We start from the raw sequence: 21,626 nt of genomic DNA, 5'->3' as shown, positions 1-21,626 counted from the left end.
CTGTTTCTCCTGCAATATATAAATTTTGTTTTGTTCAAATTCCACAAAGCCATTCACCAGCTCTTTGGTGTGGTGAGGAAACATAATCTCGAATGTGTCGCATCTAAAAATATCTGCATTAGCAGGACTTGCAATTATGTGTTCAGCATCAAATGCAAAGGCAGGTGATGCTGAAGGAGTGTTCTTCCTTCCTACTCATGCAATAGTGTGGGAGGAATTTGAATATGCAGATTATGTGCAGCAGGTTTTCATTTCTTTATAATGGGTAAAAATGTGAACAGTGAGTCTTGTACTGATTAAAAAAATACAAATTTTAGGTACCTTGTTTTGGCATCTGGTGGACTTATTTATTTTTACTATTCTGGCTTGCATGCAAGTTTGCTTAGATTTAATTTGGTGTTCAATGTCCTTTCCAAAGGCTTAAAGTGCTTTTGTAATGACAAAGCTCAAACAGAAACTGGACCAGATCTACAGAACAGTCTGAATGTGTCATTTCACAAACTTTCCTATTTTACTACAGCTCAAAATTAAATCATTCTTTCCACTTTTTAAATCTTTTGAAATGGATCCACATTTTCCCAATCTGAAAAAAAATGAAATGGTTGTTCAAACTTACTGCTACTATGAGAAATGTATCCAAATTTTCAAAATGATGCATTTAATTGGACTATTAAGTAAAAACTCCAAGCTGAATTTGACAAGTTAGGTCTTGCACAATAGAGACTGCTTGTCCCTGGCCCATCATGAGTCCAAAGCATACTTGGTTTATACGTTCACATTTTTTCATGCATATGAAACTAATATTGTTACAAGATCCTTAAAATAAATCAACTCAATTGGTGGTGTGGCAACTGTCTTTAAAAAAAAAAAAAAAAAAAAAAAAAGCAAAATAAGATCCATAAAGAAATGGAGCTGTTGAGAATGACAGCCAGCTGTGTTGAAAATGGTTTGTGCTAGAATCAGCTGTAACCAAAATAAAAATGAATTGAGAACAGGCCTTCAACAGAATTTCTTCGAGCATTTCCCTGATTTCTCCACAGCATGCTATTGCCACTAAGTGTCACTGTGAGGGCGGTGTGTTTATTTTGGGAAACATAAACATATTGTGCTTTGCAGGTCTGTCAAAAACATTCAACTTTGGACTCTTCTGATTAGAACTGCCAATTTGTCTCCAGTAATGACTTCCTGCCTCTCTTTCAGTTGTGCCAAACTATTTCCCATCGATAAAGTAGAGTTTTGTGCGACGTTCAAAGCTCTGAATACGTTTAAAATGTTATTTATGGTGTGATGTGAAAGAAACTGATCGTAGTGGATTAAATGGGTCCAGATACAAAAGTAGAATCTTTTTTTTTTTTTTTTTTTAAGGTTTCTAAAATCATGTATCAAATACATCAAATCAAGTTGAAGTTTGTGGCTGTAACGGGTCATAATGAGTGAGGGGCAGAAACACTGAGCGCCGCTGAGCTTTGTGGACTTCTATTCGTGTATTTACGGTAGCAGGATCCTCCAATCCCGCAGCACTTGCTCCTGCTTGCGGTTACATCTCCCAGCCTGAACACCATTAACGCGGAGAAGCTGGATTTGTTTGTTGTTCATTCATCCTCTGCGTTTTTTCCGCTTCACTTCATTCGGTTTATTTTGCAGCTATCTCTTTGGTGTTTGGTGGAGTTTACCTCTGCTGGGTTTCGGTTCCATATTTGCTGTTGTTGTTGTTGTGGACCGTCAGAGATCAGGGATCCAGCAGCAGCAACAGCCGACGTTAAGACCTCCGGGCTTTAAGGATCAGGTTTTTATTTATAAACGCTTACATAATCAGGTAAAACAGTGGTGGTTTTACGCTGCTTCTGCGGGCTACGCGCTGCTGTTAAGTGAAGTTTATCTTGAAATATTATTCTGCTGTAGCAAGACATTTCTCCGCCCGAGTTCATGCCAGATCTGCAGCGCTTTAGTTTTAAGTACCATAGCATGAATCCTTTGTTGGGGGCCAACACGCATCTCCAGCAGCACCCCCAGCAGAGCCAGGCCCCCGGACACCCGGACTCCCCCTCCGTCCTCCTTCCCGAAGCCGCGTTCGGCGCACCGGACCCGGCGTCTCTTCTCCTGGGTGATCAGGCCGCCCTGGGGCCCGATCAGCCGGGACATCCGCAGACCTCCCCTTACCTCCACCACACCCACAGCGGCCCCTACCAGCACCGCGCAGCCCCACCGCCGCAGCAGCAGCAGCCGCAGCACCAGCAGCAGCCGCAGCACCAGCAGCAGCCGCACCCCCCTGCAGCCATGGCCCTCAGGAACGACCTGGGCTCTAACATCAGCGTACTCAAGACCCTCAACCTGAGGTTCCGATGCTTTCTGGCCAAAGTGCACGAACTGGAGCGCAGGAATAAAATACTGGAGAAGCAGCTGCAGCAGGCGCTGGATGCCAACAAGGGCTGTCAGAATGGATGCTGTGAGAACAAGCTGCACACCCAGGAGGCCGGGGTGCAGACGGGGTTTGTAGGGACCATCCCGCTCAGGCCAGGCTCTCTTCCCTTCCACAACACCAACAACTCAGCAAGGAGGCCCACGAGCCTGTTCCCACCTTCATTTGCAACAACCCACCCACCAGCAGGCTCTGAAAACTCCAGCTCTACCCAAACTAGTGGCACCTGTAACCCAGCCATCACCATCAGCCAGGCCTCTCCGTGTGTGGACTCTCCAGGGTCGAATAAAACAACCCAAAGCTACTCCACCAACCCTCCTCCACGGTTTCTCCCGGGGACCATCTGGTCTTACAACCACACTCGTAAGTTTGGCCCCGGGGCAGAGCGCCTGCCAAGCCCCGGGGTGTCCTGGATGCACCCGGATGGAGTCGGGGTCCAGATTGACACCATCACCCCTGAGATTCGAGCGCTCTACAACGTCCTGGCCAAGGTGAAGCGAGAGAGAGACGAGTACAAACGCAGGTAAATGGACTAAAACACTTTTATTTAACTGTTATACTACAAACCCTCTCATTGCAGAATTATTTCTTGAGTGTGTTTTTTTTTTCACGGTCTTCATTGGATGGGTGAGCAGGACTGCTAAGCAGCTGCAGATCAGCTTTCTTCAGCAGGAGACAGCTGATCTGCAGAGTCAGCACAAAACCTGCCCATCCTGCACCTCCAGCTTGGTCTGCATTCACCTCATGCTTTCAGCACAGGGGCAGGTGCTGCTGCCACAAATGCCATGGAAAACAAATGCACATGTGAGGAGCTAAATATAAATGTGACTGACTGTTAGGACTGCAGAAAGGCCAGATGGTGGCACTCATTTCCTAAAATGCAGCCGAAGTTTCTTGTTATTGAGCCAGTGATACAACAGAGGCCGCTTCTGGTTCTTTTAGCTTATTGCTGGTTAGAATTCTTCATCTCTGTTTCTTTAACGATTTAATCAGCTAAATGTCATCATCACCATCATCATCATGATCATGTGGGCCAGATTTAGGCCATGGCTGTGAGATGACATCACTCTGCAATGTTCCTCTCAGAACAACAGCTTACTGCTGCAATGCGTTCAGTGTGACTTTCCCTTTAAGAGGATAACTCAGGATTTAGTCATATGGGGTTCTGCTGAAACCGTATAAGATGTTAATATCTAACCTGCGGTATATAACTCTTAAAGCATCTTGGTTTAGTATAAATTCAGATTAGTGAGAAGTATCTGTTATCAGATGTTGTTCTGTGGACTCTAATAATTCAGACTTTTTTTTGAGAAGTTGAACTGCATACCTTTTGCAGAGATGCTAAAAGGAGTTTTTAACTGTGGCGTTTCAGAGTGGTGTTGAGTTTGCAGCTACATTATGCAGATCTGTTGGTGTCAGAGACTGAAGGAGAAGCAGCCATGGGCGATAAAGTTTTATCACAATATTTTGCAACAGTAAAAGTGGCAATAAGAACTTTTTACTTCTTTTTAGTTAACTGTGTGGTTCTGACTGCATGACACAGCCATCAAATCCCCACAAACGGATACAGCTGTAATGTGCTTCTTTAAAACACCAGTCAGATAAAGACGTGTGACTTGCATCACTAAGCTGCTCACAGTAACCGCATTTAACCATATTTTTAAGATTATTGATACGAACAATCTCAATCAATACAGACAGTTTTGGCGGGGTACAAGCGCCATTACTTAGAATTTGTCGTGACAACTACGAACCAAAATTCTTGTCATTGCTAGAAATGTATCACTTTAAATGATAGACGATATGAAAGCGCCCACCCTTCAGGTGAAGTTAACGGCTAATCCAGGAGGAGCCAAGGCCAAATTAGACTTCTAATGTCTTAAAACAACTTTTAATAAAAAATATTTCTGCAAGCTCTATTTTTTTTGACCCATAAACTGTTGCACTTAATGTTGGACAGAGGCCAATAATTAATTACACCGGAAATGAACGTAGGAGGCAGTGCGTCACCAATTAGCATTCTGCGTCGAACACCTTCTGAAGATTGAGTATGAAAAACATTTCTGGTTGGAGTAACTGATAGTAAAGGAAGCAATAAAACAGATTTCACCTAAATAACTGTCACATATTAGCTTTTTAAGCCACTTTAATTGTTATTGTGTTCACATGCTAGTCGTGTTTATGGTAATTATGGATCTCCAGGTGCAGCCGACGAACTTTATTGTGCACTGGTTCACCGTTAGGTGTGAAGCAGCCAGTCTGAGACCATAAAGTATCGACTTCTCCCTCCAAGTCAGAGGACTGGTTTGCTGTTGCACCTGCAAGATCCGATTTAGAGCCTCGTCATAAAATATGTCTCATCCAGTTGTTGTTTGACCTTTTTCCCTGTTTTGTTCTGTGTGTTTATGAAGGATCACAGTGCATGGAGGCAATCTAAACACGCTAATATCGCTCATCCCTGTATCTCGGCAAACAAATGCTCTAATAATGTCTCCTTAATGTGACACCACTGTTTTAGACATCCAGTGGTGTTTGTGAAGGCTTTAGGTTTAACGACACCATTAAAAACCCAGAAGTTTTCAAAAACTGAGTCAGAAAGGTTTTTTTTATAGACTTGGTGGAAAATAATCAGCTCTGAGAGCCACTGAAAGCAGAGTATTGGCCTACTTAAACTGAGTAATGATGCCAATTCGACATTTTATTATAGTTAAAGTTCTGTAGTTTTGCAGATTTTTGCAAGGGGCCCAGAGTTCATCTTGGTGGAGACACCAAGAACTGATGCTAAGAAGTTGCTAGAAGCAGTTAATCACTGGATCCAGGTTGGTTTCTGGGGAAAACTCTTGTATATCCCTTCTGGCTTAGGAATGCCTTGGAATCCTCCAGTTTCCCCGTCTGGACCTGGTACCTCCGATTTTGGACGATAGACAATAGATGGATTTGCTTTTTTAATACAACTGGAAACACTTCACTGTACGTGTTTCACACAAGAAAGTTAATGGTGATGCACCCATATCCCCTGTAAATAATCACTTCTCTGTTATAAATCATCCAGTGTAAATGGGATGAAAATTTTGGCTGTGTCCCTTGTGCATTTTGGGTTTTGTTTGTTTTGGATATTTTAGGTGCTGAAGAGAAATGTTAATTTAAAATCAATTTAATGGACAGTAAAATAGCTTAACTTTAGGGGGCTAAAGGTCTGAACAGCCTGTAGCTTTAGCCTAAAAGCAAAGCTAACCTGGATCTAAGCTGAATGAAGATGGGAAGAGAGTCATCTACTTTCTGCTTCTCACTTTCTAACAGGACCTCACTGAAGTATCCCTTTATAGTTCGTGAATGTTAAAGACACAGCATCAACCCCCTTTTTCTGGAGGTAATGCACCTTTAAATCCTCGTTTTCAGTGTGGGACACAGTTAGTTATTGTCTTCTCTGAGTGACCTTCAGCAGGCCTCATGTTCCTGCGCACTCGTCACCGCATGCCCTCGCATTGTGTCCCAGCGATCAGCGCCTCATTCTTCAGAGACCATCCCAGCCGCGTCATAGTGGCTCTTTGTGGACGAGGCGGAGGGACGACTGCAGCCGCTCAGGAATGCGACGCTGCTCCGACTCCTGCTTTCTTTGCAAATCGAGACTATAGAGACCGAATTAACACGTGTCCAGCTGAGACAATAAATGAATCAGGCATCTGATGAGAGCCTTTAAATTTCTCCAATTGTGACGTTATTCGTCATTTCCAAATAGAAGCGAGGTTGCACTGATCCAAGCCTCTGTCATCCGTGTCTTGTTGTTTTTCATGTCAGTCGGTGCCCCTCACCTCCCTCCTCCTTTGTAACCGCACTCTCTATCTCTTCTTACCTTTACATGAGCAAACCAGAAGCAGACATCCCACTTCCTCTCCTTTGCTCACACTTTCTTCCATTGCGCAGTACCCCCCCCTCCCCCCCCCACACACACTGTATCTGCAATGCAGCATGCTCTGCAAAGCTGTAGCAGCTAAAAGGAGGGGGCCTCAGCACTCCTCGACTTTGTGCACCTCGCCCATCGAGCAAGCGTCCCCCCCTTCAACGCCTGGAGCCCCCTCTCCTTCATGACTCGGATCCTTTCAGATTTAGTATTCCCTGATGGGTTTGGCGTTTTGCAGCGTTCTGCAAGAGTTTTTAGCAGAATGCAGAGCGTGGATTTTCCCCTCATGATGTGGATGGTATAAGACCACATTTTCGTCTCGCGGCTTCTCAGTGTATTAAAGTTAAGATTTGTGAGTCAATCATGTGAGCAGCTGCATGCGAGTCATCTGTCAGGAAGTCAGCAAAGTGCTTAGTTTACTTCTCACACGTTTCCCCGCAAACGTTTCAGCTGTTTGCTTTTCATGCAGCATGAAAGCAAAGTGAGAGTTGTTAGAGTTCCTTTCTTTTTAGAAATCTTTGTATTTTATCTTGAAATTATATCATTCCAGAGTCAAAATAAATTGGTCCTTATGAAGAGGTCTTAGGATGGTGTTTTAAAACCATGAGTCAAAAATTGAAAGCAGATAAAACTAAAAATAAAAAAATCATACATTTATATTTCTGACTTTTTCTTCAAAGTTTTCTTTCATTTGTTCCCCACAAACCAAGTGATGTCTTTCAGACCCTAGAACCCATGTAGGAAAACCCTTCTGACAGTAAAAGTTTTTCCTTCTCAGTAATTTTTGCCTTTCCTTTACACCTAAGGGACAAAAGAGTTGCTTTGAGTCAATTATAGCATGCAAGTCTAATAAGTGCCTTTCGAAATCAAAAGTAGTTTGTCAACTTTTACAAATTCTTTTCATATTACTTTTAAAATACAGAAAAAAAGGTTAACGGTTTCCACTTTTTTTCCCGTCCGCCTGTCGTCTGATTCAAACCCGGGACCTTCAAGACAACAGCTCTGCACTGAAACCTTTGTTTTCATTTCTTCACAAATGCAAATCTTAAAAGTTTTGATTTGTATTCAGTTCTCCTGAGTCAAAACGTTTGTAGAACCAACTTTTGCTGCAATTACAGCTGCAAGCCTTTTGAGCACATTTGCAGACTAATGTTTTTACCCATTGTGTATTCTGAATTGGCTCAGACTCAGTCAGACGGGACAGAGAGGATCTCCTAACTCTAGTTTTCATGTCTTGCCCCAGATCCTCTATTGGATTCAGGTCTTGACTTTGACTAAATGTGCAGGTTTTCCACCAGACGGCAACATTTTCAGCTGTAGTTTCCTCCAGCTGCAGCATATTTGCCGTGTCTCCTACATGGATATACTCTTAAGATGCCATTCTAATGAAAGGCTGATTTGTGGATTCCAGGTGTTCTATTGAAAACCTTTGCAGCTCCTGCAGAGCCTCTGTGGGCCTTTTGGCTGCTTTCCTGAATAATCTTGTTGGTGGTCATTCTTGGTCTGACCACCATGTCTCTTCAAAACCTGGGGTGTCGTTTTCTAACCCGACCCTCCTTTTAAACTTATAAACATCTGTGTTCCTTGATCTTCGTGATGCTCTTTGATCTCTAATGTTCTCTAATAAACCAGAACATCTGGATTTAGACTTATCAAGTTCAGTAGAAGCACTGTAATTTATTTAGGGCTGCTGAATAAAATGGTTGCCACACTCTTCAGGTTTTTATTTGCAAAAAAATGTTGTAAACACCTCATCTTTGTGTTGTTTTATGAAATAATTGTCTGAACAAACGCACTGAAGTTGATGTTTACAAGGCGTTGTCGCTGCTTTTCCAAATTTGACAGAATGACGGTTCTTGACGTGGTGCCGTTTGACCACTTGCATCAATTTTTCTGTCACGCACAGATTCCTCCATCAGTAATTACATATGGAGTCATAAGCAAATCTTCTGCAAGCTCAGTTGCTAAACATTTGATATCTCTCTGCTCATCTTGCAGAGTAGAGATGTTTATTAAGACTTATTGTAAGCTTATGACCTCAAACTATGTGCATTGAAGCTAAAACTCATTTTAAATCTAATTATCATCACATAATTTATTTAAAAAATGTATGTTTGACTTGAAAAACCATCTCTTTAAAAACAGATTCTTCCTACCTTTGATATTTATTTGTGAATAACAAATGGTAGAGATCCTTTTTTAGCGCAGCAGCAGATTAAAGTTTTGCTGTCGCGCCTCAAAAATAAAAGTACAAAGTTGAGGAGTGAAAGGAGGAAATGAGTGAAACAGCATTTTCTGGTGAAGCAGCAGTTGGGCAGTTTTTCAGAAATTTAAAACAAACAAAAAAAAAACGTTGATCGCATTAGGCGAGGGCAGTTTTCTGTCAGCTGGTTCAGAGGCCTCCAGCTGTGCAGCTTTGGGAAATGTTCCCTCTGTTGCATTATATCTGCTATGGCATGTGCTGTATTGTTTCTCATAGACAAAATTTTGAATGGATGCTGAGCAACCTCACGGAATATTTGAGGATTGATAGTTTACGTCAAAGATGGCGCAATGACATGCACTTTATATTTGTCTGGAGTAAGATGCAGGAGTACAGACTGGCTGAAACTGCTACTTACCCTGGCACGTGTGTGTTTTTAGATGGGAGGAAGAATACACAATGAGGATGGACCTGCAGCAGAAGATTGCAGATCTTCAAGAGGTAACACTGTCTGGCAAAAGTTCCTGCATGGATCTATATATATATATATATATATATATATATATATATATATATATATATATATATATATGTGCCGATCAGGTTTTTCCTGCCGATACCGATCAGCCATGAGGGCCGATCACCGATACCGATCACATAATTATTATTATTTTTTTTTTTTATCATAAACCCTACCAGTTACATTATGTGGAAAAAGGAACCATGATTTCACCTTAATTTAGACAAAAACTTGCTTTAATAACTTTTTCCAAGAAGAAAACAAAACAAAACAGGCATTGTGCAAATTGTACTGCTATTGATATACTATCTTTAACAGACTGATGACATATGAAGGCTCTGAAGAGGCTAAATAATACAAAGAGCCAAAATAAAACCTCTCAACATTGCCAAGAAGTTCAAGTATAAAACTTAACATTCAAAGGCAAAAACAGGATCCATTACAATAAACAATCCAGAGTTACTGAAAACTTCCTGATAGCATGGCGGCTAGCTGATTACTGCTAGCTCTGATTGGCTGTTTCTGACTCCGCGGAGTAATTATGAAGATCAGGGAGGAGATCGATTATTTTTTCAGAGATTATCTGTCTCATGTTAGGACAGTGAAAGTTTTAATACGTATATAAACTTTATTTTTTTAAGTTATATCCTGCAGCTTTAAGCAGGTTCGGTGTGAGAGTCACTACCAGGTGGAGCAGAAGCGAAGCTCCGTCTGTGAAATATTAACTACCTGTAGCGTAGCAGCGGTTCAACAGGAGAGCAGAACCAGCGTCTTACATAGCAGCTCGAAGACTTAAATAATTTTCCGGGTTATTTGTTTAGCTTTCTGACCGTCATGCTAATCCGGGTGAGTGTTTGTAGCTGTGCGCTGCTTTACCTGCTATCTGATCCTCCGTATGTCTTTTTTACTGCAGTGAGCCTCGATGTAGCCAATCTCCGTCAAGTATGGCACTGTTTTTATGTCGTATTAGCTTCGTTGTGTTGATGCATTTTGACGTGCTTTAATTTTCCGCCGCAATACGCAAACTTCCCCATTCACTCAGTGCGTTATAGTTACACATCGCTTAGGATTTGTTGCTGCGCGTTTGCGCAGTGTGAAGGAAAGAGGAGACCAGCTGCACAGGCAGGCTGGAAATGAGAAGCAGGTGATCGGTATCGGCAACAAGAGCCAATGATCGCCGATCACCGATCATGCACTTTTTCACGGAAATCGGCCCGATTATGATCGGTGACCGATCGATTGGCACACCTCTAATATATATATATATATATATATATATATATATATAAACTCAAATCCTGGTAAAAGTCGTGTTGGCACCAATCTTCACTTTGAAATGCCAGTTTTCTGTTTTGCTGTAATATAATTAATTTCAATTGATTTATTGGTTGGAATGGTTGTACACAGCTGCAGGATGAACGTGATGAGCAAGAACCGTCACCCCTTTCTCATCCACTCATAATTTCCCTAGTACTTACTGATGCATGCTGCAGCCACTGATCTCTGCTAATTATTCATTTTCAAATCAGTTAACATCTTTTTCAAAAGAAGGCATTTTCACAGAGGAAGTCCCTCTACTAAATTAGATACTTACCTCTCCGTGTGTTAGGCTGCCTTATTTGTACTTCCTGCAGTTGTGCTTCGATCTACGCACATTATGTCTTTGGTTTCCTGTGTGTGCGGGCTGTTTTATACCTACATGCAGCACTGCCAGGAATCTTTACCTTGACCCCGTTTAGATGGCAGCTTTACATAGCCAGATCGACCACAAACGGCAAAAAAACACAACTCCAGAAAGATAAGAGCCTGACCATCATCGCTGCGCACCTAAACAAGTTAGAGGAAAAACTCGTCTAGACTTCCCCAAAACCCAATCTGCATCTGGAGTGTCACTGAACGCTCTGCAGAAGAAGAGAAACTGCTTTTAAGTGTCGTGTTTTACAGCCGGACGTCTCTGCGGGTGTTTTCATGACTCTTGTTTTCTGGTTACTGTTCTGTGAGCAGGACCTGCAGGAGAGTGAAGGCTGTCAGGACGAGCTGGCTCTCAGGGTGCAGCAGCTGAAGGCGGAGCTGGTTCTCTTCAAAGGCCTCATGAGCAACGTGAGCGGAGTGAACGCAGTCACAACATGACCATCACTTTCATTGTAGCGCCAATCAACGCTTTCTCATTTGACAGACTGCGGCTTCTCCTAAAGAAAATGTGCAAATTTATTATTCATTATCCTTAGTGGTCTCCGGTAAGATTCTTAACGATGAAATAAACTTTGTGAATGATCGCTAAGCGTTCCAAGTTCTTAGCCTTGTAAACGTATTTTTACCTCTTTCATTGTTTGTGTGTTTGCAGCACAAACGTGGATGCATTTCATGTGGTAGATTAACAAAAAGGTGGAATACATGAAAAGATTGTTTTAAAAACTGGTTGAAAATACAACCAGTGTCACTCTGTGAACAACAATGTTTAAATCTCGCCACCGATTCTGAATTAAACCTGGACTTTCTTTGGATTTCTTATTCTTCGTGATCCTGTTTGTTCCCTAATGTTTTCTAGCAAACCATCTGAGGCCTTCAGAAAAGAGCTGCTTTGACACTGATGTTAAATTAATATAATTATATACTAACTATAGAAGATGCAATGGATTTTATAAAGTAGAACTGGAGTTAGGGCTGGACAGATAAACAGTAACAAAATAGAGATCTGGAAAAACAAATTAAGAGACCACTTAAAATGATCACTTTTACTCTTTATAAGTGAATGTTTGAGTAAAATGAACATTGTTGTTTTATCATATGAGCAACTGACATGTCTCTGAAATTCAAATAAAAACTTTAGTATTTATTTGCAGCAAATGAGGAATGATCAAAGTAAGGAAAAAGATGCAGTGATTTCAGACCTCAAATAAATCAAAGAAACAATATTAATGTTCGAAATCAGGAAGAGCTCAGAAATCTATATTTGATAGAATAACCAGGAGGTTTTCAATGGGGTTCAGTGCAGTGGGCTCTTCATTTTTTTCAGAGCTGTATATCGTGAAAGATACGTGATCAGTATCAATACGTCTGGTAGATTGTTCAATAATTTCTCTGAACTCCGATTCAGAACTGCACAGAGGCAGAGGAAGACTTTATAGTCACTCAGCCTCTCACAACCACTCAAGCAGGGTTAGAGGCATCAACTCACTCACTCACTCTTTGGTTACCTAGCAACAACTTGTTGGGTAACGTGGTTACCTAGTGACAACGTGGTTACCTAGCAACAACCTGTTGAGTAACACGCGCAGCAGCAGATTAAAGTTTTGCTGTCGCGCCTCATAACTACTCGAAAATAAAAGTACAAAGTTGAGGAGTGAAAGGAGGAAATGAGTGAAACAACATTTTCTGGTGAAGCAGCAGTTGGGCAGTTTTTCAGAAATTTTAAACAAACAAACAAAAAAAACTAATCAAAAAATATCAAGTGATCAATAAATATCAACTGATATGAAACCCTGATATTCTGACATGTTTTTCAGCCATATTATCCAGCCATAATTGGAGTAATTTAATTTAATTTAAATATAAATGCACGCCACACTTCTCAGACCAGATTTCTAGAAATTGTTGGAAACCATGTGTGATTTAACTTCCACTTCACAGTTATGCACTTCTTGTTGTTTTATAACTGAAGAGTCCAAAATATATATTGAAGTTTTTAGTTATAAAGTGACAAAATGTGTGGAAAAAAAAAATTAGCTGTGTTTGAATACATTTTCAAGGTGCTGTGCTAACACGTCAGCAATAATCCAGTGGAAGATGTTTTAGTTGGCTCTCCTGCTGTGTCTTTTTTCCCCCCCCTTGATTTTGGAACCTGATTCTGTCCTCTGCAGAATTTGTCTGAGTTGGACACCAAAATCCAGGAGAAAGCCATGAAAGTGGACATGGACATCTGCAGACGAATCGACATCACTGCTCGGCTGTGTGACGTCGCGCAGCAGAGGAACTGTGAAGACGTGATCCAAATGTACCAGGTACTCGGGCCTGTTTGCTTTCACTTAGCAAACGTCGACTGAGTTTGATCTCCTGAACATAATCTTGTTAATGTCACTGCAGGTTCCAAACAACCAATCATCTCTGAGTATCCGGCGCAAGCCGACGCCCCTGTCCTTTAACGGGAGCGAATGTGACGAACCCGTCAGCAGCTCTGAAGGCGAAGTGGTTAAAGAAGAGGAGCACTTTGGGTCTTCAGCCAATCAGATCAACGAGGAGATGCAGAGGATGCTGACTCAGCTGTTAGTGGTCTGCTTTTAACCACAAAGACAATTATCTGATAATAGTCCAGTCTGGTTTTATTAACCACTAAATGCACGTGTGTGTTTGTGTTGTCGTCACAGACGTGAATGTGAGTTTGAGGACGACTGCGACAGTCTGGCCTGGGAGGAGACTGAGGAGACTCTGCTTCTTTGGGAGGATTTCCCAGGATGCACTCTGCCTCCAGATCCGACCCATCCCCCAGGAGAGGTAAGCTGTACCAATGCGAGTTACGTTTAGAAAACAATCCTGCAGCGACAGCCTGAATATATGATGTCTTGGTGAAAAATGTCCAATTTCAAAGCACAATCAGAATAACAACACTCTTCAGTGATGAAGGCAGGGCTGAAAAAGACTGAAAAGCTGCCAAAGTGCAAATAAAAACTTTGATAGGCCTTCAGAAAGTTTTTATATCTGCACAAATCAAGATTGTTTTCAAATATGACAAGAAAGTCTGTTTAGAAAAATAACATAGAACAAATGATACAGGGGTCAGTTTGTGTCTGGCGCGCTTAAAATCTATCTGCACAGTTCGGTATAAATTTCTCCACATTATAATATTCAAACAGTTTTACTTTTTTATGCAGTTTCATTAAATAAACAGTTTTAAGCTGAACTAACCCTGAGGAGATTAATTTGTTTTTGTTTAGTATTATGAAAATCATCAGTGCTTTTCTGCTCTTGCCAGACTGTCTCTGTGACATCAGGACTTCAAAAAGCTTCGCATTTTGAAGTTTTTCATGTTTTTTAAGCTCCTGATGTCGTTTGATGTCTCTTCTAACACCAGGACAGTTTCAGTACCGAGACGTTTACAACCTTTCCTGTTCGTTTGTTCCCGAAAAAACAAAAAAATGCATGTAGGTGTTTGATTTCATTCAGCAGCTGCTTCATTATTGAATAGTCTGTTTGAAACGAACAGCTGCGCTAGTCAGTGAAATCTGAGCATAAAACAACCATGGGAGCTATGGTTGGACTGTTGTCTCTCCTGTGTCGGATTATTCAACAACAGGCTCATTTTATGCTTACTACATTTTATCATCTCTACATATTTATTTTCCTGTTCTCAAACTGTCGGTCTCTGTGTTTGTCTGTGGGAGGAGGACTGTCTGGAAAAGGTGATTAATGACACAGAGTGTCTGTTCAAGTCCCGCGAGAAGGAATACCAAGAGACAATTGACCAGATTGAGGTCAGACATTTTTTAAACTTAAATAAGATTCCTGCCCATGTGTGTTACCTTTGTTCTTTCATTTCTTTTCCTTTCGTTTACTTTCATTCTCACCTCATCTGAACAGTGATCTAACACAGCTTTCCATATGTTTATGGATGTGTTGCATGCACATTTGGAAGTTGCGGTGTAAAATCTTAAAACGGAGACCGACGAAACGTTTTTTTCCGATTTTTAATTTGACTAATAACGCTGGGGTTTGAATCCTGTATTTTCTAATCTTTTACACGTGAACCACTTTGTAAAGTCGGATTAAACATCCCTCTCTTTGATTTTATGGATTTGAGTCTTTGGGATGTGTTTCCAGCTGGAACTGGCCACGGCCAAGAGCGACATGAACCGACACCTGCATGAGTACATGGAGATGTGCTCGATGAAGAGAGGCCTGGATGTTCAGATGGAGACCTGCAGGAGGCTCATCACTCAGAGTGGAGACAGGTACAAACACACACTCACATCGCTCTCACGTCACACTAGCATTTTTATATTTTTAGAACTTTTCAGGTTCCCTATTTACGACATTTGTTAAGCTTTAAGCCGTTATAATGTTTGTCAATCCTGACTTTATAAATGTATAAACCAATTTATAGTTTGAAACCTTCGTAAATTTGAAAACCTGGAAAGCAAGACATTTATATATGCATATGTTCATATTTATAAGCACGGTTACATGCATGATTTTGAAAATCGTGATTAATCACATCTCTAGAGCATGGTTAATCTGCTTAAATTTTTTAATTGATTGACAACACTAATTTTTATACACATTTGCATAATTTTAGGATGTTTATGTTGGCTATTAAGGTTTTAAAGTAAAACTGTGGTGCAGGTAGACAAAAGAAGTCAAAACTCTGAGAGTCTGAGTCTGTTAATCGTCTGTTTAGAAATATTTTTTGAAGAAATGCAGTTTTCAAAGATCAGACAGGTGCAGATCTGGACTCTAAAAGGCCTTTAAAGTATCTAACGCCTCATTGTCATGTATTAGATCAAGTTGGGAATCATGATTGTCTTACCTCTAGTTAACGAAATGCAGCCGAAAGGATCACTTTGGTCTAATATTCTAATTATATGATAAACTGATTATCATTATTATCATTGGCGATTAATCGTAGTCATGAATAAAAACTGAACTAATACCCTGTAACACATCCTATATTTGTCATGTAATATGAAACGTATAGGACTGAAATAAATAAACTTTGTGATTTATTTTCCTAAACTAACTTTACAATTTCTGTGTCAGTGTCTCTTATCAAGCTGAACATTTTCTTTTCATTTTACGAAACCTATTAGCTCAAGAATCTCTCTTACTTTCTGCAGCTTGTTTCTCTTTCCGTGTTTTCTGCATGCAGTAATCCCGTCGTGCCGTCAGAGGAGAGCGACCAGAGAGACACCGACAGGTCTTCATCCTCCCCGCCCTCTTCGTCGAGCAATGGGAGATCTTGACACTTCGTCACTCGGCCGTTGAAGGACGCTGCGTTCATGTGACCTCTGCTACAAACAGCGACAGTACCACACCGCATACACGCGAAACTACGGCGACACCGTGTTTACATTTGAGGAAATTCATTGGAGATATTCTGTAATTAATTGGCGATGTGTTGCCCATACGATGTGTTGCCCATGAGTCTGAGGGAAACCTAAAATTCAGACTGATTGATTTCAGACTTTAAGAAAGTTAAGATCCCGAACTGATTGTTAGAAAAACAAGCTGCTGTTAATTATCGTGATGCAGGAAGGTAACAAAAACTATAAACTAACTTATTTAAATCTTCAAATCATCATACACTTCAACAGTGACGATATATGAGCAATATTTACAAGTCTTATCCTCAAGTTTCTATAAAGTCTGTAATGTTCACTCCTCATGTAGTTACAGTCTTTTTGCCCATAAATGTTCAGCTGGGGATAAGGGAAAGATGTTTTTCACCGTCAGGTAGTTTCTAATCAATGTTTGTGTTTGAAATCTAATTAGATCCCCTGATGCATAATTTATGTGCCTTCCAGACATCCTGATGAATTGAATCTCACAAGGTAATTTTGTCAAATCAAAGAAATAGATAAACGTATAAAAGTACCAAAACAGAGTTTGAGTCTGTGCTGAACATCATACAAAAGTACATGTAGTACATATTCAGTACATATCTCGTCCATCTGGACAGTTTAGTGTGAGGTCACTCTGAAAAAAAGTTATAGATATATTTGGACGTATTTGTCCACTCATTATTTATAGGCTGTGAATCATGTCATCTTCCGACCCACCGCCCCGGCTAAAAATGGCTCCTTTCAGCAAGACAGCTGCAAAGAATTAACTGGCAACGTCGCTCTTAGTTGCATGTTAATAACGTTGGAGTCGGCATCACACTCTGCTTTCAGAGCAAGCGTTACTACCGAGTGGTACAGCAGCAGGGCAGCGACATGATCACTGAACACGTCCCACGTTGTTTTAAAAGAATCATGGATGCAATAAACACTGGATGATGAAATTCTCGAGAGGATTTCCTTTAAGAGCCAGTTTATGGACTACAGAGTATGTCAAAGTAAGCAGAAGCAAAGGATTGCTTTGTTCCATGTAAACATTATGTATCTGCAGGTCAAAAAGCATTTTTGACCTGCAGAAATGCTTTTTTTAAAGTGTTATTAGCAAATAAAAGCTTTCAGTTTAGAAAAACTGAAAGAAATTCTGACCAGAAAGTCACGCTGACGCTTTGCTAATGTTTCAAAATCCTGCTTTCAACCTGGCCCTGCTTTAAAATTAGCAGTTAGCTTTACTCTTCAGTCAGAACTAATCTTTGCTTCTCTGAGGTCAGAGGTCATTCAGAGTTTTCCCAATGTTGGCTTAAAAACGGTTGCTAAGATAACCCTCTCTAAGCAATCTAACTGGTTCCTTTGAGGTTTGGATTGGTTAAGGTGGCAGGAATCTACTTTGAAACTATCTGTTAGCTTAACTGTTTGGTGTGAAACAATCTTTACTTCTTCAAACTGAGATAATTGAAACTTATTAATTATAAACCAGATATTTATTGCTCAAAATCCTGTCCCAAACAAGTCCAGCAGTCCCTTTACATTCAGAGTTGTTTTAATGTGGCAGAAATCTGCTTTGTGCCTGGCTGTGAGCTCTGCGATCAGGGCTCATCTTCGTTTCTCCAAACTCGAGTAATGTAGATTTATTCATTGCAAATAAGAGATTAACAAGAAAAAAAAACATGAATGCAATAAGTATTACATAATGAATTTATCTTACGAATGCAAACTCAAAAGGTTTGGTGAGCAGGGGAGTAAACAAACATGAAACAGCTCCTCCTTGGACTTGGTTCTGCTCTGATTAGCTGTTAGCTTGACTCACCTGCAGGCTACTGACGGCTCACAGTGTCTCCTCAGAGCCCCACTCTAAATAATCCACCTCCATTTTTAAACTTGGAGTCGTTTTAAGGCAACAAAAATCAAATTTGATCCTTAATGCGATGATTCACTGCTAGCTTTCCACAACAGTGGACAAATATCCACCATCTTTTTGTATTATTTACAGAATTTGACGGCCCAGAAAGCTGCATGTAAGATACTGACGGCTAATTGCATCGCCACAGAATTTCGCTTTAAACAATTGAAACTGTCAGCTTAAGGTTGAAGTTGTTCTGACCTTTTTCTAACTACTCGTTAGCTGAACTCATTGGTGAAAGCTAATCACTGTTTAATGTAACACAAGTAGCTCAATTAACCACTACAGGTAAGATATTAAACACTCAAAATGCTCTACAAAACCTGACTTAAAGTCAAACAGTTTGCTTGACTCGCCAGGGAAAACTGATCTCTGTTTCTCCAGACTTGGGTTGTTTAGAAAACCGCAGCTAATCCGCTGACAGCAAATAATATCTATTCAGAGCCCCATCTACGTAATCCATAGCAGTGCTTTAAGTTAATCTCTGGAAGGAAAACTCCAACATAATAAGCAGCTTCAGCAGCAAAACAAGTGGAAATCAACAGCAAGCATCCCCAGTCAAGCCTTTATCCAACTTTTATGGGGGTGAACAGAAGTACTAAACACAAATATCGTGCCACTTTAATCGCTGAGAGAGAAAAAATGAAAAACTTTCAGTTTAGCCATGAAGTCTGCATACGTTACAGCAACATTACTCCTGACGCTTGCCTGGAGTTGGAGCTCAAAACTGTACGCTAAGGATCCCAGACACTTTGAGCTGTTTGATAATGAGTGTTATTGCAGCCTCCTATAGCTTAGAGTGAGCAGGTTGCTTAAGCAAAGCTGCATGGTGGAGCAGAACGTCGTAAAGACAGCAGAGGAACCAAAATGGTCATAAATTCATGTACGTTACTCACCGAGTGCCAAAATAAAAGTCAAGATTATGACTCATTAGGAAATAGCTGAGAAAAACATAACTGGTTATATCTGTGGAAGCTATGTCACAAAGGTGCTTGATGTACATAAACCTATTTTTGAGCCTAGAAGCGTTTGCACATAGAAAGGAGCAAAACTATAAAAATCTTATGAAGCAATCAGCGCTGCTTCTTGTAAAATAGACGACACTGGAAATAGACTTGTTTCCACTTCCTTTACATATTTCAGGTGAACTTATAACACATACCTCATGTTTCATTTATGTTTTTTTTGGCACATTTGAACACCAAATGATACAGGAAAGCATCGCTGGCTATCATCACTGTCAGGGGAAGAAAACCCCACATCACTGCTGTACAGTACTATCATAAACTCCTTCTGGTTTCTTTCATTAAACCAGGTGAAATGTCGGGATTCTCACTCCGGTACTTTGTTTCGATGACGAGAGACGGCAGCTTTCAGCGTTTGCATGTGGGGCTGTTTGGGTCAGCTGCTTCGAGTGTTTTTTTTTATTTTTTTTTATGCCGTTTGAATCCAAGAGAAAGATGTGAAATGATGTGCCGTGTGAGGCCCAGAAAGCCATTTCCTTTTACTTTCAGACACCGAGTGAGTCTCTACTGTATGCATGTGCCGTGTGTCTGTTTTTGAGTCTTTTCAGTGGGTGTTTTTAAAACGACTTTTACTGGCGCAGATGCACAGTGTTGTAGAAAATGAAACAGAATTACCAACGGGTGACATTTTAGATTAGACTGTCTTTTGTCTGTTGTCACCTGTGAAATTCAGAATCAAATGAGAGTTATTTTCCATTACTAAACTTCCTTTATGAGTCTACCTGTTGGCCAAGTAAAGTCAATTTAAAAACAACTCAAGTTCAGGAAAATGAACCAGTGAAAAACTAATGCTTTTGCAAAATGACTGTACAATGGCTTTGAAACAATAATAATGAAAAGATAGCTTTGAATATATAGATGAGCTCGAAGAAGCGCATCACACGCCTGAAATGAACATCAACTTGAAATTTGAATGAAAATCTGTTTCGATTAAATTTTACAGGAAAAAAAAACTTACCTCAAGAGTCTAATACAAATTTGTGTCACATAACATTTGGAAATTAATCCTGTGGACTTTTTGGAGAAATTTAAGTGTGTGACTTTGCGTCAAAATGAATTATTGTTGTTTTGGCTTAGAAGCTTTACTGCAGAGCTAAAGTATGTAATGTATGTAAAGAGAGACTGAATGAATAAAAGATGCAACTGATGATCAACACTTTGTCTTTCCTCTTGCATTTAATTCTGTTTGTACTGAAACTTCTACAGTTCATATAATTATTATCTTGGCAAGTTTAGGTTGAAAGTTATCTTATACTTTCAACATGTTTTTTTCCTCACTGGTGGAAATATTAAACGTTTCAGAGTCGCCTTGAGTATCTGTGATAGGATTTCTAGCAGCTCGTCAAAGATAAATCATAATACTGGTGGAAACACAGAAAAAGCTGGTCAGAAATTCTAAAAAAATAGTCAAATTTTCCACTGATTGACATTTTTTTTCTTTTAAATGTTTTTTTTTTCTTTGAAAAATGATATTTCCTATAGATTATCTTTTGAAATATGAAATATTTTCTTAGAGAAAATGAATGAAAGAGTTTTAATGCGAGGTGTGTGAACCGTTAATGACTTTACTGAGTTATCAGTGGGTCTGTCACAAACCTCTGTCATAGAGGTTTGGATCTATGACATTTCCTGACGTTTCTCTTTTTTACATGCACGAAAAGGATGAGATCGGTTCAGTTTCATTCAGAAATTTACATACACCTTCATTACCAGCACGGGGGACATGCTGGGTTTTTCTTTTTTTTTTCTTTCAAATGGCTGGTTTGAATCATTTTACTTTCTGGGTGCAAAGTCTTGAGTTTCCAGTATCAAAGTTGTGCAGATATGCACAGATTCCTCCATTGTTTGGTTTTATGTCTCTTGGTCAGATGTATCTCAACCACATGCTTCTAGTTGCCACGGTTTTAGCTCTGTGTTTAAACTGGTAGAGTTTATTTAAACTGGTCTTGTGGAGAGTCAGATTATTGTTTGGAAATCCAGCTGGCAGAAAACAACCCCGCAGTACAATCCAGCCACCAACGTGCTTTAAAGTATGAGAAGTTCTTGTGGAGAAACAGACGTTGTTTTATGTACGTTATAATGCCCCGCAGCATGACGCAACCACCACCATGCTTTGCAGTTTGTACAGCGATATTTTTGCCTCTCCTCTCAATCTTATAAAACCTTTCTTTAGAGGGCGTGTTGCAGGTTTATTTCGAGCCTGACGACGGGTGTGGAGCCGGGACTTAATTTCCTGGTAAGCGCACTGTTATGGCTTTGATGTGGGCACGGACGCAGGTTTTCCAGCAGCCTCCAGCTCATGCTAGGTTTGAGTCACTGTGGGGTTTTGGGCTGTTTTTGAGCAGTTTAATCATTTTCCTGACATCTGATGTCGCCTGTTTCAGATTAAATTATAACATTTCAGATGAGTTCATGTGCTTCTCACTGGAACTGAACACGAAGAGTCTGAAAATAATAAGCGTATTGTTAGACCTGTAATGACATCAGGGTGCGAGCAGACCAGGTTTATTCAAGGTGACATATTTTTTTATTTTTTTGCACGACTGAAGGAGCTTTTATCTCCACCAAGTACTTCACTGTACTTTCAGTAAGAGAGATAGATGATTCGAAAA

At 40.3% G+C, this 21,626-nt stretch overlaps 1 protein-coding gene across 1 annotated transcript; it reads left to right on the top strand.

Annotated features, from left to right (window-relative positions):
- The first annotated feature begins 68 nt into the window (after nucleotides 1-68).
- iffo1b (intermediate filament family orphan 1b) lies at nucleotides 69-20,170 on the top strand. Its single transcript, XM_014993038.2, has 9 exons — nucleotides 69-2,942; nucleotides 8,964-9,024; nucleotides 11,048-11,143; nucleotides 12,904-13,044; nucleotides 13,127-13,305; nucleotides 13,408-13,534; nucleotides 14,425-14,511; nucleotides 14,858-14,988; nucleotides 15,903-20,170. Exons 1-9 carry the CDS (start codon nucleotides 1,927-1,929, stop codon nucleotides 15,994-15,996), a joined length of 1,932 nt encoding a protein of 643 aa, XP_014848524.2. The 5' UTR covers nucleotides 69-1,926; the 3' UTR covers nucleotides 15,997-20,170.
- Nucleotides 20,171-21,626: the final 1,456 nt, after the last annotated feature.

The sequence above is a fragment of the Poecilia mexicana genome, unplaced genomic scaffold (assembly GCF_051168715.1).
Source record: "Poecilia mexicana isolate PSO_F unplaced genomic scaffold, ASM5116871v1 scaffold_16, whole genome shotgun sequence".
Classification (NCBI taxonomy): Eukaryota; Metazoa; Chordata; class Actinopteri; order Cyprinodontiformes; family Poeciliidae; genus Poecilia; species Poecilia mexicana.
This window is presented reverse-complemented; position numbering and strand designations above follow the sequence as displayed.

Excerpts from the sequence above, each read along its gene's own strand:
- iffo1b (XM_014993038.2), top strand. The coding sequence starts at position 1,927 with ATGCCAGATCTGCAGCGCTTTAGTTTTAAGTACCATAGCATGAATCCT. Across the intron at positions 13,306-13,407 it reads CAGAGGATGCTGACTCAGCT|ACGTGAATGTGAGTTTGAGG; the intron begins GTTAGTGGTCTG and ends TTGTCGTCACAG. Across the intron at positions 14,512-14,857 it reads AGACAATTGACCAGATTGAG|CTGGAACTGGCCACGGCCAA; the intron begins GTCAGACATTTT and ends ATGTGTTTCCAG.